Genomic DNA, 17,446 nt, shown 5'->3' on the forward strand with positions numbered 1-17,446 from the left:
GTCGCTGAAGGTTTCATGTCCTTGGTCGACACACGTCTAAATTTAAGAAAATGTTCATATTCATATTCATGTGTAACTGTTGGTCACCTATTCTTTACATCCAAAAATATCAGCTTCTGTGTTGGCCTTCAAAATCAACATTGGTCAATTCTGGAAGTAGATTTTCTTTAAAAAAAAAATAAAGAAAGTAGCGAGTTCAAACTTGTTTGTTCTGTGGTGTGAGTTCCCACCTGTGTGAAGAGTTGACCAGCTTTTTTAATGAGCTGGGGTTGCGAATGAGTTTGTCTAGTAGACAGACAATCTCATCAAACTTGGGGCGGTTGCTGCGTTCTCGCTGCCAGCAGTCCATCATTAGGTGGTACAGAGCCTCAGGGCAGTCCATAGGACCCGGCAACCTATAGCTCTCCTCTATTGCTTTTATTACCTGCGGATAGATAAAGGGAGAAGTCAGTCTTGTCAAAAGCCATGAGGTGGTACAACACCTCAGGAACAGTCTGAGGGACCCAAAAATCCTTACTTTAGGAGTAGTAGTAGTAAAAAAGGAGGGAGATGGAGGGAAAGAGTGACAGAGTAATGCCCAATTAACACTGACAGTATGAAAGAGTGAGGGTTAGCAGCTGGAGACCAGTGAGAGCAGAACACAAAACACAGGACATACAGACTTAAAACATAATAAAACACATTACAAATAACATGCAAACCACTGGCTAATGGTACACAGGCTCACATAAAACAATGTACATCAGCAACAGCATAACACTGAACCTGCAACCATCATCACCCCATTAATGGTTAAAACAATATTGTCATCATCACCATCTCACCCACCAATATTACACGGAAGACTGATCATCAGCTGAGTCCTCCTGAGCATTTAACCCTTTGCTGGCACAAGAGCCCGAGCAGCTCATATAAACTGAATATCTGAGGCACGTATTAAAAAGTGGAGTTACCGAGTCTTGATTAATGATTCGAGCTGATTTGACAACGAGAGGATGACGAGAGTGTGAAAGTGACAATGAGTCAGGGTGTGGAGAGACAACTTTGCTTTGACACCTACACAAGTAATAACTTTTCCACAACGGCACCGTGACAAATTTAGCTCGGCAATGTTACTTCTATTTTGACTACTCCAGAGTGAGATCCTGAATTCTGATACTCGATCCAGGGATGCTCCTGCTCTCTATCTGACCTTAGACTACTAACCTCCATGAAACTGGCGCACAAAAACGAACCCCCTTGCGAGGATAAACAAAGTAAAAAGCTTTATTTGTTTACTTAATATGCTGCATAGCCCAGTTAATCATTTCCTCAAGTAACAAGATGCAGCACTGAATCACAGAAATATATTTTTTTTTTGGGTGTGTGTGTGTGTGTGTGTGTGTGTGTGTGTGTGTTTGTGTGTGTGTTAGTTAGATGAATAATAAATAAACCCCGGCTCTTCTCTGTCGGACCCTGCAGTGGAAAGCAGGCTCGAGTTTTCAGCCTAGTTCTGCCAGTGCAAGACACTGGAGGGAATTGATTTGTTGAGTTCACGAAAGCCTTTACTTGTGTCAAATTCACACAAAAGACAGACGTGATAGTGCTCCAATACACATGCGTGCATGAAAGCACACGTACGCACACCAAAGAGAGTAGCGCAGCATCAAATCATTGCAGGGTGCTGAGAGGGAGAAGAACTACACATAGCAGACTGGCAGGGAGGAGAGATCAGAGGAAGAAAATGAGACCTGAGAGAAGGAGAAGGCGAACGAGAGGCAAGAAAGAGTACAGAGATTGCATTTTTGAGAGACAAAAGAGAGGACGGGAGAAAGAAGTGAGGAGGAAAGGGAGAGAAATGGGAAACAGAAGGAGAGAGCTTTGAGAAAGAGTGTGAGAGCCTGCACTTTCTTGCGCAGATCAGAGAAAATCCAGCATAACGCTTTCAATTAAACATCAAACGCCTTCTCCTCTCCTCTCATCCTCCTCTCCTCTCCACTCCTCCCCGTCTCTAGCCTTCTCGAGACAGACAGCCTAATAACCAAAAGGAGGAGGGAGGGGTCTGAAGCAGGGGATGAAGAGGTCACTGGAGGGCTGTGCGTGCATATGTTTCCTGTGTGTGTGTGTGTGTGTGTGTGTGTGTGTGCGTGCGTCTGTGGGTGGGAAGCGAGTGCATGTGTGTGGTGTCGGAATCAGATGCTACATTCTCACTCATCGCCATGTGACACGATTGCAGATCTCTCCATTAAAATGACCTCCAGGCCGCACTATAAAAGAGGTGCTACCCTCTCCTGTTTTCATCACCCTCATCTTCTCCAACCAACTTTTTCTTCCTCTCCTCTCTGATGAACAGACACATGCAGGTCATTTTGGTACTTGCTGAGTAGAGCTAACTCACACTTATGTATAAGTTAACAATTTCATATTTGGCAAAATATTTCAAAAATTACAAGAATAAAGCTGTAATTGGGAAATCAACGTTTGCATTTTCTTCAGAGGTGAACTAAAAACTTTAAAGACTTATGGGTAATCTATAGCTGAAGCAAGCTGGTTATTTTCCCTGCCACATTTTTCTGCTTAGCACTGCACCTCCATGTGTATTCATCTGTTTCACTGTTTTGCTTATGCACACCTTTCTCTACATCCCACCATGTTCACTGTTATTGTCCATACTTCGCAGTAATAGATTTACAATAATAGGCTTCCTACAGAGCCTTCTCTATCACAAGTCCATTCAGCTTCCTAACACGTATGTTTCCCAACATGTATATTTTGCCTACATGTCTTTTTCTTTTGATGTCACCATCTCTCTATAAATACTTACTTTATACTTAAATGACAAAAATATCAGTGATTTTATGCTGTTAATGTATAGACCTACATTTACAGTATTTTATTCATTGTGTTAATTGTGACATATGTATGACATACCTCTATACTCTTAAAAACAGCAGATTGCACAGAAATGCTTTAAATAGGTAAACAGGAAATAAATATCAAGATACCCGTCATCAGAAATCTATCATGGGCTGTGTTAACATACTGTACAAAGCAACCCCATGTTTGGTCTCAGTCTACTTATTCTCAGGCTGGCCGAATGTTGATGATGATATTTATCATAAAGTTGCTGTCTGCTAAAAATGAAGCTAGTAGCTGGGTAGCTTAGTTTGCCACAAAGACAAAGTAAACAGTGAGAAACAGCTGCTGTAAGAAAATCCACCTGTCAGCACCTCTAAAGCTCACTAATTAACACATTAACTCTCATTTATTTAATCCATACAAAAACAAACTAATAAAAACCTGTGTAAAACAACAATTTGCTGTTTTTGAGTGTTAATGTGCTGGACTATTTCTTGGGTCTGGGCAGTTGCCAGGCAACCAGTCCAGGAAGTTACTGGTTGCAGCCAAGAAATAATCTGGCGCATAACCCCTTCCCAATGTAAAAACGGCTAATAGGCTAGTTGTTTTTACACCTTGTGTACACCTTTATACGAATTAAACAAACGGTATAATATGAGACAAACAAAGTAATAAAAATATCTACAATACCATGACAACTGAGCAAACTCCATCCACTGATGAAGATCATGTGAAATGATCAGGCTCCAGAGCAACAACTACATTTACCTTGCATAATTTGCATGTAAATTGAATTGTGAATAAATCAAAACAAGACGGAAATTACAGGATGGACAAAAGTGACTTCCATAACAATGTCACATCAAACTTACATCTTGATTGGACATCTCCCAGTAGGGCCTCTCTCCGTATGACATCACTTCCCACATGACAATCCCGTAACTCCACACATCGCTGGCTGATGTGAACTTCCTGTATGCGATTGCCTCTGGAGCCGTCCAGCGAATGGGAATCTTCCCGCCCTGTGACAAAATGAAAGAACATTTAGGAGGTGACAGTGGATTCAAAGAAATCTGCCGTAGAAAATTTAAACTCTGTGAAGCCTGAAATACTTTCCACATGTTGAGCAGCTATAGAGCAGATATAAATAACCTTGATATGTTTACTCTGACAACAGCTCAGTGCCACACTTGTGCAAATGACCTTTCGGTGTATAGATACAGCTGCAGTCATTCAGAATTTTTACTTTTTGTTACACAAAGACGGAAACCAAGAACAGACCTTAATTGAGACATTCTGCCACATGTGGTCCAACCCACAATTACACTAATGAACACCAATTTAGCAACACATTCATTAAACCAAGTTTCACCTTCTCTTACAAATTTCCTGCCCTAACTGTCGGGGGGCCTGAGATTCCTCTACGCCTTTTCCCCGTCTTCATTATTGCGCTTTCATTGCAAAGATAGTAAAGTTCACAGGATGACTGCTGAGTTCCAGAGGAAAATGTGTTTTCAGCTGATGAGTAGCGAAATTAGCTTGATGCAGTATTGATGAACACAGCAGCAGGATATCTCAGGGTCTGATTATTTGAAGGGTGTGAATTATGTTATTCTCACTGCTCTGTCAGGCTAAGAGAGCCAGGCAGCACGACAGAGAGAGTGAGGGAGAGCGAGAAGTGATGTAGCCTGGCAGTGAGAGGTGAGTGACAGGATATTTGGCGCTAAGGCAGCAAGACTCGGTGCTAATTGAGTGTTGCGGAAACTGAGCCGAGTACTAATTGGCCCTCCTCCTGCAGGAAGCAGCCCGTCTCTGGTTGACAGGACGCCACTCAGCTTGGGACACACAACTCAATTTAAAACCCACTGCTGCCGTCTGTGCCTGTGTGTGTATGCAAGAATGTGTATTTGGTTTGAGCAAGACTCTGTTGTGTAACAGTTTCCCATTTAATCCAAAGTTTAAAATACCACTATCGCTGTGCACACAGAGAGATACACACTGGATTAAATATAAATGCCTTCAAAGACACAACAGCTTGTCCTCTAGATGTACCTTCCTCTTTCTCTCTCACTCCAGTTCTGAATCACAATAAGTTGATGAATCGCTTATAGCTGATTGAAAATTGATGACAATTGATTGATTACTTAAGTCATTTATGAAGCAGAATTGCCAAACTTACTACTTCAAGCTTTTAAATATGAGAAATTGCAGATTTTCTCTGTTTTTATATCATTGTAAATTGAATATCTTTGGGACAAAACAATTGCTTACACACAAACATGTGCATGTACATGTGTCTTACCCGTGTGGTGTACGCAGCCTCTGGGTCATCCTCCAGGACTCGGGACAAGCCGAAATCAGACACTTTACATACAAGGTTACTGTTGACCAGGATGTTACGGGCTGCTAGATCACGGTGGACATAACCCATGTCAGACAGGTACCTGAATTTGTCAGCACAGAGGAGACGATTAAACACTTTGCCCTCATGATGTTCTCAGTAATACATTGTGTGTTTGTGTGGACTGGTATGTATACCTCATGCCTGATGCAATGCCACGCAGCATACCAACCAACTGAATTACAGTGAACTGACCATCATTCTTCTAAAGATACACAAAGATAGACAGGAAAAAGACATTATAGACATTTATACAGTTGATGTGAACAGTGAAAATAGGAGGATGGGGACAGAATGGGAGATAAAATATCACACATCAGGTAAAAATAATATAGCAATATAAATATAAAACCATATCTGACTAAAAAAGATATAATTATTATAATTTCACCCATATTTGACATAGGATCTTAATCTGCTTTGGTTGATAGCCAAAAACACCCAATATAACTGTTGTTGATCCATGACGGCCTTTATGCGCTTTCACCTATGTAGTCAATGCAGTGGTTACCCTTAGTGTCTACACTGCATTACAATTATGTATTATGTATGGAGCACTTCTGCAATGATAATGGAGCCCCCACATGGTTTGGCATTAAAAATGTCTGGAAAGTTTTTTACTGAAAATGTGGCTCAGTATAGTTAAAGGAGCTATTTGTAAGTTTTGCTATTGCTACATAACCAACGTTAGCTTTAACAGCTATTTACTTACCATTCTGGAAGAAACGTAAGGAAGAAAGAAACGTTATTTGCCCAGAGCTGTCTCCAGTGGTTGGAAGCAACCCTTGCTTCCAACCACTGTTTCCATTTCTATCACTTCTTTTCTTCTACTGAAGTTAGCATGCTAACCAGCTAACCTCGGCCTGGTCGGCCCATCTTGTCACTTTCCGATACCGAGTCAGTGTAGTGTGCAGTCTGTCCTGAAGAAGTAGCGCTGTTCAGAGGATGTATTATAACCTCTTGTATTATAAACGCAACGATGGATGAAGCTCTTGATGAGTTTGGTTAATAAACAGCTGTTAACACTAACACTGGCTATGTAGCAATAGCAAAACCTACAAATAGCTCCTTTAATGATACTTCAAGGTGAAAGTTCAAGACATATAACTTAGTGTTGATCCTTTAAGGTGTGGAGCCTGCTAAACTAGGTCAGCTTGCAAGATAATACAGAAAAGCAAAAGCGAGAAGATATGTATGACCTCTGCAGTGGGGTCGCTGCAGAGGTCATAATAGCTGAGCATTCTGCTAATGGTCGCTGAAAAGTTGTCCTGTAGCATGAAAGCCACACAGCCCCTGACAGCCAAAAAGCCAATTACTGTAACCTACAGTATAGCAACAAAAACACAACTGTGCACACCCAACTATGTCAGTTTTGTGTCAGTGGTGGATTTTGAGGCTAAGCACATTATTACACCTTACTCTCATTTACTTCTAATTGCAGGAAATATAATTTCCAGCTAATTATCACTAATGTCTACAGTTTCCTCAATCTAATATCAGTAATGATGGTCATCCAATTATTGTTCTCCCTGTCCTGTATCACCTGTGCAGCTTCATACCTCAGGTCATCCCTCCCGTGCATCCACATGTGTTCTTGTCAGTGGATCTCGTGATGCACAGACCCAAACCAAAATTGAGGATTCCCCTAATTCAAACCACGGCTCGCTGCTGCTCTAAGTCACACCATGTTTTATGAAACCACTGTCTCTGCTACACACTCCAGCACAGCCATTACTCCCTCGAGCAAGTCACAGCCACTTTCTCATTCTTCGCTCCTGGCCCTGACTCAACCATCTCTTGCGGGACCTTCAAATTTCCATACCCCTATATTCATAATTAGGTCTTTCAATATCCAACACAAAAATTATGTTAAGGCAAAGGTACTTTGCCAAGGACAGACTCTTGTTTCTCTCCACCATTGCATGCTGATCAGTAGGTAGCCCCTTGAAAACCGGCAAAACTTGATTCAAATCAAACACTGACCAACCAGCCCACAGTGTACAATTTTTATACAATGTAAATATTCAGTGCCAGTGCAGGACATAATGTATGCAGTTTGCATCCCATCACAGACGAACAACTTCAAAAAAATATTGTGACTCAATCTTTTCCTAAACTTAACAAAATGTATTAGTTTCATAAACATACATTACCATAGTTTACATGCCAAAATCATGATAATCCCCACCTTTAACCACACCGTAACCATGCTGTGGTTGCCATGCACAAATGTAAAAATTCAATTGGTGATAAGGTATATGTGTACTCTTTGTGGTGCATGAACAGCTACCAAAGGCTGACTTTTAATGCAAAAAGAGAAGGTGTTGTTGACTCAGAACAGTAACTAGCTTTTTACAATGCTGATGAAAAAAGTAAAACATAGTGAGTGCTTTTTCCCTGCTATTGAAAACCCTTCCACTGTGGTCCCTCTTAGTTTTCTCCGGATGACAGCTCTCACTGTTAGTTTAAGCCTCAGCTCCTTCCAATCCAAGTGCAAACTATCCAATCTTCCTGTCATCCGTTCTCTATATTTCCACAGGAAGACATGTACTATAGATGTAGCTGTACACTTCTCTACCTCTCATGGTTTCAACCTGTTTCCATCAATGCTACAGCTAATTTTCCCATCCATCCACAGCAGAACATCCCACTTACATGTGAAATGAGATGTTAAGCCAAAGATGTGCATTATGAGCCTTACGGTGCATTGTCCATAGCTGTGACGCCTAATCCAGGAGCCAGTCCTGCCCCTGGTTTTCTCATGACTCTGTCATTTATACCGGCCTCAGTACACCAGCCATCCATGTAATTACTTCACAGGGTTTTCTGTGCTGCTCCGCCTGATGGTCCCCTAGCTCCTCTGCCTCCCCTTTGCCATCCACGATCACTCCCCGAAGCACAGAGGACAGTCATGTCAGCAGTTTCCACAGATGATATAGCATATCTCATCCCTCCTTCCTCTGTCTTTTGTCTCACAGCATCCTTTCATTCCACACAGTCTGGGTGAGAACATCCTGTGCGGGTTTTTGATCTTTTCCAGTCTGCATCACCTTTCAAGCATGCCTTTACCTCCAAATACTATCATATTGCTCTCCCCTTTCCCAAACTTCTATAACTTCTTTTCTGAAACATGCTTTCACAATCTTGCACCTGTGTGACCTTACTTTCTTTCATCTCTCCATTAGCCATCTGCTGCAGGAGTTTGGCCCTTTTTTCATGCAGGATTTAGCCAACCGAGCATCATGCCATTGTAAGCAGTGAAGAGAATGAAGTGCTCTGGAGAGGCATCACTTAATTCACAGATTTGCCAGCTTCCCTCTTCATTACAGTCCACCTTCTAGTGAAGTCCAGATTGTCTAGACTATGCAGACATGATTCAAGCCCTGAGTGCTCAGATGTCTTTCATATTTTCTGCCAAACGATCTGTCACATAGCCTGGGCTACTCAACATTTCAAAATATGAAATTTTAAAATCTGAACCACGTAGACACACTCAGAACAGAGCCCTTTTGATTATTCTGTATTATTCATTGCTGCTCCCCTCAGTGTTTTATATCATGTATTGAGTAACTTTGCTTTCCCCTTGAGCGATGTCCGTGTAACACCACCCAAGATTTTACACAAACACTCATAACTATCACATATTGTTCTTTGGCTAATTTCTGCTTGAATGTGTAGAATGATGAGCTATTGAATTGGAATAATAACAGGGTTGGCGGACATATCCTGATCCTCTTTGCCCACAGTCGTGTATCTCCATTACAAACAGCTCTGAAAAATGTATTTTCCCTTTCCAGAAGATTAAATGTTTTTCCACCTCTATGATAATTGTCCTCTCAGTTTGGCATATCAGCAAGTAGCAGCTCTCCACTCTTGTCGGTTTGCCACTTACTTCAGTCCACGGAAGTAATTCAGTACAACAATGATCTATGTTTGAGAGCTCACTCCATTTCCTTTTAATAAAGCCAAACATCCAGTTTAAACATTCCCTTTGATTGATTTTTTTCCTTCTTTTTTCCCCTCCCAACCCATCGCTCCTGTTCTTGTCCCCCTCCTGTCCTACCTTGAGAAATGTGTCCAGTGATCCATTCTCCATGTATTCAGTGATTATCATCACTGGCTTGCCTGAGAAGCAAAACATAAGAACACGCTTTACAACAAAAACTAGAATACACATTAATAGACACATCTGAGGATTATGTTGAACAATAACTTTGACATTACCTAAACAGAGGGTAAAAGAGGGAACTCAAGTTATAAGCTTTTATAAAATCTAATCAAACATACAGAATATTACAAAATTTGTTAACACTATAACACTGACTGGCATGAAGAAGTGTGATCTAAGTGTAACAATTGCAAATCAGAGATAAATTCCAATGCAAGCAAAGAATATAAAGCGATATGGCCTTCTTGGGTCTCATCTTTTCAAACTAAGTCCTGCTTTCACCACTCTACTACTCTCACAATCAGCTGCACTAACTGTTATTTTTTTTATTGATTAATCTGATGATTATTTCTAGTTATTACGAGTTCTAGTAGACAAGTTTGGTCTACCAAAATAAGTAAAAATGTCCACAACAATTTTCATGTTTGTTTTGTCCAACAAACTGTCCATTTGGCATTTTTGCATAAAAAATGACTTGATTAGTAGAAAACAAAGAAACATCTGTCAGTATATTGCAATACAACTCAGAAGTTGAATTTTCTATACAATCAACAAAAATGAGCATTATAAAATTCATTAATGTAGTATTTATGATAGGACAGTTGTAGTAGATTATATTAGTTTCAGCTGGTGTAGCTAATAAACCGGGAACTATGAATAAATATAAATATACATTTTATTCTCATTACCAGTCCTGATAGCCAGTTTGTTATATGGCTGTAAAATACTAATTAAAACAGCACTGCTGTAGGATTTGGTTATCTTGGACGATGAACCTGGCTGATGTGAGGCTGTTGTATGCTTTTCAGACACGTCCTTATGAGCCGATTGTTGCCAAATTAAACATATTGGAGATTTCTGAAAAATATGAGACTATTGTGTTATTGTAGCACTTGAATAATGACTCAACTGTATGTGCAAGTCAGGAAAAAAAAAATCTGAACAAGGTCAAAGTACAATTCAAAGCAGAAGTGAGCTTGATAAACCTCAACTGAAGCTGTCAAAGCTCATGTGAATCTAATTGATGGCATATAGCTGAGTTTGACGGATGTTGAAAAATTCTGACAAAGTGCAGCTTTCAGACTGAAGAAATCAGTCTGACAAGTAGACTTGAACTTGACAAGTTGAGCTTGAGATTCCTGAATATGTTCACAGCAAACCTGCCTTATGAGTAGTTCTAGTAATCTGCAATGTGACACATGTTACAAATCCTATGGGATGTACTTTGAACTCACAAGACAAAGAGCTAAAACACAAATGCCAAATCTGACTAGACACAGACACACTGATGACTCACTCTTGGTGACCACGCCCTCCAGACGGATGATGTTGGGATGGTTAAACTGGCCCATGATTGATGCTTCCCATAGGAAGTCGCGTCTCTGCTGCTCTGTGTAGCCTGCTTTCAAGGTCTTAATGGCAACCTGGATCTCTCTTTTCCCAGGCAGCCTCAGTGGTCCGCTGCACACCTCTCCAAACTCCCCTGAGGCGAAAAGACAGAGCTTGAGTTTGGCTTCAACACCTTGACCTGCAAAATTCTTGTTGAATGGTAAAATAACCCTGAATAGATCATAGTGTTTTTCTATTTGCAACGTTTCTCTGCTGCCGAACGCGGTTTCTTGCCGGGAGCAGGTGGTGGTGATTGTCGCTTGCCATCACTGTCTTTATAATAAAAGAGGTTATAATACGCCCTCTGACCAGCGCTACGTTTTCAGGGCAGATCGGAGGCGACAGTGAGTTGCCATCGGAAAAGTGAAGTGGAAGAGGCCAGGGCTAGCTGGTTGGCTGGCATGCTAACTACAGCAGAATAAAATAAGTAATAGAAACAAGAGTCAACATTGGTGTTGCTTTCCTCCACTGGAGACAGCTCTTGGTGAATAAAGGAATAAAGTTTGATGCTGAACAGCGTTTCTTTTAGTCTATTAAGTAAACAGCTGTTAATGCTAATGCTAGTTATGTAACAATAGCAAAACTTAACATACATAACTTCTTTATTAATAGTTAAGAAATACAACTAAGTGTTGATCTATGATTTAATATACTTATCTTACCTGACAGAGAATATTTTTACTCTGAACACCTGCTGCCTTTGGGATTACATTTCTGCATATTTGGATCAATGTATGTATAAATAGTGGGCAAGCATCACTCAACTCAATACTCAGTGCTCATTATCACCATATATAAGTAGCTACAAACCATAAAGAGACGTCAGAATGAAGGGCCTATGTCATTGCTGCACAGCTAGAGCGTTTGTGAGGCTAACAAATGCTGCAAATCAACATGTTTGTCAGCAGAGCACAAACACCATGTATAGCTGTGTGAATTTTCTGGCACAGTTTTTGGCTTGATTGACTGTTTGTAAGCGTGCCTCTACAAAATGTCATGCAATTATGAATGTGACAGATATATGCAGGTTGAAGAAATTATGAGGCACTATGGCAGAGGTAATGAGATAAATGGTTAAATCACATACAATATATCAGAATTAGTCTCGACTCATTACTGTTATTATTGTATACCAAGTGTGTTCTCACAAAGGATTTTACCTGAGCATGCTTGACTGAACAACTTCACTTCAGTGGTTCAGAGCAGAGCGAACAATAATGAATTCTGTGATACATTATTTTGTCCAAATCAGCCTCAAACTGATGTTCAGCATAAGAATGAGGAGTGTCTCTTTAAAGCAGGCACACCGAGTTGACTCACCGGCGCCGATGATCCTCTCGATGGAGATGAACGAGACGTCAATCTCCTGGGCAAATTCATGCACCGCCTGGTTGGGATCTTCATAGGTGAGGGGGTCAATGTAGGTGCGCACCCCCGGGAACTTAACTGCAGAGGCATATGCATGACATCATTACCATTTAGATGTCATTTTAACATATTAGCATCTAGTCAGTCTTGTATGCACAGTGCAATGTATGCATGCAAAACAACTTAATACTATTAGTGGTCTCATTCTCTATAGCTACCTGGAAATGTTACAAATTCTGCTACAATATATTTAATCATTAGTGAGACAATGGAAATTTGACAATTGTTTTTGTACACGCTCTCAACTGTTTTTCTAAGGAATTTACAGGATTATTTTCCATCAGTGTGATTAAACACCTTGTTCAATCTCATCTGGTCATTCACTTTATCTACAAACAGGCTTTCAAGTATATTTCTAGAAATCTTTCTGTATAATGATACACAGTGGCTTCAGAAAATATTCAGATCATTCACTTTTTGCATAGTTTCCTGTGTTGTAGATGTAATTGTAAATGGATGAAATTTGCCCACCTATCTACTCAATAACCCATTATGACAAAGTGAAAATATGTTTTTTAGAATTTTTGCAAATGTATTCAAAATAAAATGTCAACGTTTATACATATATATTAAACCTACAACATAATAAAGTATACAAAAAGGGGGTCTGAATACTTTCTAAAGCAACTGTATGTAAATAATATTATGTATACCATGATGGAAGATTTTATTCAAATTTTCAAGCCATAATCAACATAATTTCTGAATTTCTATATTAACACAACAGCAATTACAGTTGTTAATTATGTTGCTGTTATTATTCACTTAATTAGTCACTTAAATTGTTGTTGCTGATATGATTAAATACATTGAACCCCTGAGGCCTTTATGATTATTCTACCTTTTAAAAAACATCACCCCTACTGAGAGTACTTAACAAAACTACTGCTTCTTAAGAACAAAACACAATGATTCATTCCTTTAAATATCCTAAAAAGACGATGCCATTAAGTCACTTTTGTGTTCATAAAGTAAAATTAAAAACATATTTTTTTCAAAAATATCTTCTTTCATGGCATAAATCAGTACGACAGTATGCCACGCATACTGGCAAACTTGGTATTTCTGCTGACTTCCCCGCAGCTGATGTTTCCGTCAAGGTCGGCTCCGGTGCCAACAGATGGATAGCAAAACTGTGGCCAAATATATAAAGCTGTCACAACCTATAAATCATCAGCGTCCTCTACCAACCTTGCTGCCATGGAGAAGGTTTGTAAGTGTGTCATTCAAAGAGTAGCTCCCAGTACAAAACACTGTCAGCCGCACTGGTTTACACACACATGCACGTGGACCCTACAGGGATGGACAAACTCATACAGACGTGACCGCTGTCTGAACCCTCTGCTGTAAATGTAGTGTAAACTTTGGATGAACTTGCCCACACACACACACACACACACACACACACACACACACAAATATATATGCATACACATAAACAGAATAGTTTTGAGCTTTCTAAACTTACTGTGACCATTGTGAAAGTGCATCTTCTCCTCTTCAGGATCCTGTTTTGCTTTGCTGTAGCCGCAGCGCCTGAGAGGGGGGAGACCCAAACACATTACTATCAGTGTCATGCCATAGTATTGTTATATGTTGTGTTTTTTTTGCAGAACATCTTACAAATACACTTTCTTCAATCACACAAACTGATGACTTTGCTAAAAACACTGCTAAAAATGTGGAACAAATTAGGCTGAATGGCAGTTCTGGTGATCAGAACCCTTATTTTTTCTTAACATTCTGACACATGCATTATTTAGCAAAGACTGTAAATAATTTTCCAATTTTTAGCACAAAGTAGCAAAAAATATTTTATGGCCTTTTGCATTTTATCTAAAAAAGAATCAAGCGGTGACATTTACGAACAGAGACAAGAAAAGGTGGCAGGCAGAGATCATGGTAAAGATACCATAGAATGGTATGGACACAGTAAACCAAACGGCGGCCAACACAAGACATAATCACAGCTGGATCGAAGTACAAGATAAGCTTTTTATTTCCTCATAGGATCTGTTAACTTACATTTCAAGGTTTTCAAAAAAATATTGCTGAAAATGCTGAAAACCACCAGCCTTTAAGATGAAAGCAAAGGGCTGCAGTTTTCAAATAGTATCATTTTCCAAGAAAGCACTTGTCAACAGATCAACTCTGACTTCTGACACACGAGAAAACAGTCTTGCACTTTTCGATAAAGGCCATATCCAAAATGAAATATTTTTTGTCAAGTTGCTACAAAAAGAAAAAAGACCTAAGAGAAAATTCTTTAAACTACTGGGTTTTGTATATATCAGCATCAAATCCTATTCACTTATGTGCGTCTGGGCAAGAGTATTTGTGTTTCCCCTTATGGCCAAAACATGTGTTATGCTGTATATTGTGTGGATGTGTGTGAGTCTATGCCATGGTGCATGTCTGCATATGTATGGGCTCAAAAAGCTTCTGTATGTCAATATTTAGACGAGGAGCATCAGAGATAATCACAGATAACCCAGATTAAACTGGGGGATTGATTTAAAACTTGATCCTATATGAAAGCAAACACTCACAAACACACACACACACACACACACACACACACACACACACACACACACACACACACAAGACAGACAGAGCAGACAGATACAAACATAGACACAAATTACTATTTTTCGTGAGAGGTAAAAACACAGATTTAGTAAGAGTCAATAATTTTTCAGTTCTTGAAGACAAAAAGTGCATCGAAACATGAAAAAACACACACACAAACACACACACGCACACGCACACACACAGGAGTCATGTCCAAGTCTTTCTCATCATGGCTCTCTGTAGGAAAGCCAGGCTTGGCTAGAGGGGTTTGGTATGGGCAGCTGGATCGTCAGGGGGAGGGGTGTCTGTCTGTGTGTGTGTGTGTGTGTGTGTGTGTGTGTGTGTTTTGCACATGTGTGTCTGCCTGAGGGTGTTTAGTTTTGCCGGATCTGTTGAGTCAAGAGGTTTGAGCACGCTCAGTGCCCAGCCGGCCCTCCAACTTCCTGCATGTGTGCGTCTGTGTGTGTGTGTGTGTGTGTGTTAACTCATGCATACATGCATCAATGCTTATGTGTGTGTGTGTGTCTACATGTGTGCTGCATTTGGATGTCTATGCATGCTCGTGTAGTCTGGAGGGTCATGCAGTAGGAGGGGAGGTGGGAATACAGTGGATGGAGGGGGTTGCTGCGCTTGTGTCCCAAATCGACCACCGGAAAATTTGGCCTTCCTCCATCTCTCCTCCCCCACACAACACCAGAGTGATCCTCCATCCTCATCCGTGTTGGGTTAAACCAAAATCATCACCGTCTCTTTCTGATTTGCTTCTTAATCCTTAAACCTCACCAGTGCTCCCACTGTCTGTTCATGAGCTCAAGAGCTACATATTCACCGTCTTTGTGAATACATTTTTAATTAAGGATGAACTAAATTACTAAAATTAAGACCTAATAGTTGAAGGGATGTACAGTTCAGTGAGTGAAGACGCAACAAAATGTGTGTATGGATGAATGAAGATGATTAAACAGATCCATGGATGGATGGATGTAAGCATTATTACAAATATGTAAATGGGGGGTTGGTACAAGGACAGACATCAGAACATGGATATGAATCTGAATTCACACTGAGCTTTATGAAGCTGCTCTCAGCTTTGTTAATTATGGTTCAGTAAAAGGACATGGACATGGAGTATATAGCCTGTAATTAACTTAATGAGATATGTTTCTTAGGGAAAAGTGTTTAACAGAGTGAAAATCAGGTCGAGTTCAAGAGTCCAAGAAACTTTTACAGACAAATAAAAGAGTTGAAGGGACAAAAAAATCTTATAAGAGGCTGAATATTTGCTCAACAACTAAGGCCAGGGAATACGTGCTTTGCATGTATTTGAATTCTTTCTTACTATATATTTACATTTGAGTATGGCTGTGTGTGAAAGTGGTATCAGAAAATTGGTTGTACCAATTACAACTCAAGGTGATGTGAAGGTCATATGAGCCCAGAAGCATGCAAATACAGTGTATAATGTATGGAGGATAGAGACCAACATGCCGGTGTGTAACTAGATGTAAAAAGAGCTATTTATAAGTTTTGCTAATGCTGCATAGCCAACGTTAGCATTAACAGCTGTTTTCCTCACGAGTCTTGCCAAGAGTTTCAGCCATCATTGAATATACAATATAAGAGGTTATCATACACCCTCTGAGCAACGCTACTTCTTCAGGACAGACTGGATGCAAGAGACTTGGTATCGCAAAGTGATGAGACGGGCCGATGGATTTCTGCTAGACTGACAGCTGCTGCTCACATTGGCTATGTAGCAATAGCAAAGACGTACAAAAAGCTCCTTTAAGGAGAATCCACTGACCTGAATGCATCAACCCTAAAGCTATAATCTAAAAAGCAACCCTTAATAATGACCTATTACAAAACTCTAACCTCAAGCCATGAGTCTAATCCCATAGTGCTGCTCAACAACACAGAAATACTGTATATGGGTCAGGAATGGGATTTGATATTTGTCATTTTTGTTAGTCAGCAATAGGTCAGAGAAGGATAAGGTGAAGTCCTCGTACTAAGCTAAGATATCCATCCACATTTATACAGATACACATGACTGATGTGCCTTAAAAAATTACAATAATTTGAAAATAGAATACAAAATCTTAGTTTCACACATAGAGCATCTTTTTCTCTTGTACAGAACGGTTCCTAAATAAATCATGTTGGAAACTCCTGTCTTTGTTGAATGTAGTTTGTTGTTATTCCCTTGGATTGTGCAATTGATCTCACTAAACTTTAATCTCACGGTCCAATAATAACAATACTTACCAGAACATGAGAGGATGAGGGATGTCACCATTCACACATCAATGTCTTCCAATAATTCCCAGTCATATGCTCTCTACTCATGTACTGTCAGATCAGTGTAACCCAGTAATTTAATTTAAATCATTCCAATGACGCTCATAATTCAACATTATAAGTGTTGCATTAGTATTTTTGTATTACATCCTTGGGTTATAATCAGTGTGCTCGCTCATCCACCCATTTTTACTTTATGTTGGTGCAGTTGGTAGCATTTAATGTACTGTGGATAACCACATGAGTTCTCACAGCAGAAAGATGTGTGTAGGCATAGAGTATGCACCTGCATGCGTCTCTATATACTCTACATGTGTTCCTGGTTGTGTTTATGTTCCTTCAGGTGT

General features: G+C 39.9%; 1 protein-coding gene across 1 annotated transcript in view; it reads right to left on the reverse strand.

The window, feature by feature from the left end:
- Positions 1–17,446, reverse strand: part of epha5 (EPH receptor A5) — a 64,380-nt gene that overhangs the window by 2,017 nt on the left and 44,917 nt on the right. Inside the window, exons 10-17 of the mRNA XM_022766604.1 lie at positions 13,693–13,760; positions 12,117–12,242; positions 10,705–10,890; positions 9,303–9,364; positions 5,377–5,444; positions 5,141–5,282; positions 3,711–3,860; positions 231–424 (exon numbers count right to left, since the gene is read on the reverse strand). Of these exons, the coding sequence (XP_022622325.1) occupies positions 231–424; positions 3,711–3,860; positions 5,141–5,282; positions 5,377–5,444; positions 9,303–9,364; positions 10,705–10,890; positions 12,117–12,242; positions 13,693–13,760 (996 nt within the window). The remainder of the gene's footprint in view (positions 1–230; positions 425–3,710; positions 3,861–5,140; positions 5,283–5,376; positions 5,445–9,302; positions 9,365–10,704; positions 10,891–12,116; positions 12,243–13,692; positions 13,761–17,446) is intronic.

This window comes from Seriola dumerili, unplaced genomic scaffold, assembly GCF_002260705.1.
Source record: "Seriola dumerili isolate Sdu_G_001 unplaced genomic scaffold, Sdu_1.0 BDQW01000874.1, whole genome shotgun sequence".
Taxonomy (NCBI): Eukaryota; Metazoa; Chordata; class Actinopteri; order Carangiformes; family Carangidae; genus Seriola; species Seriola dumerili.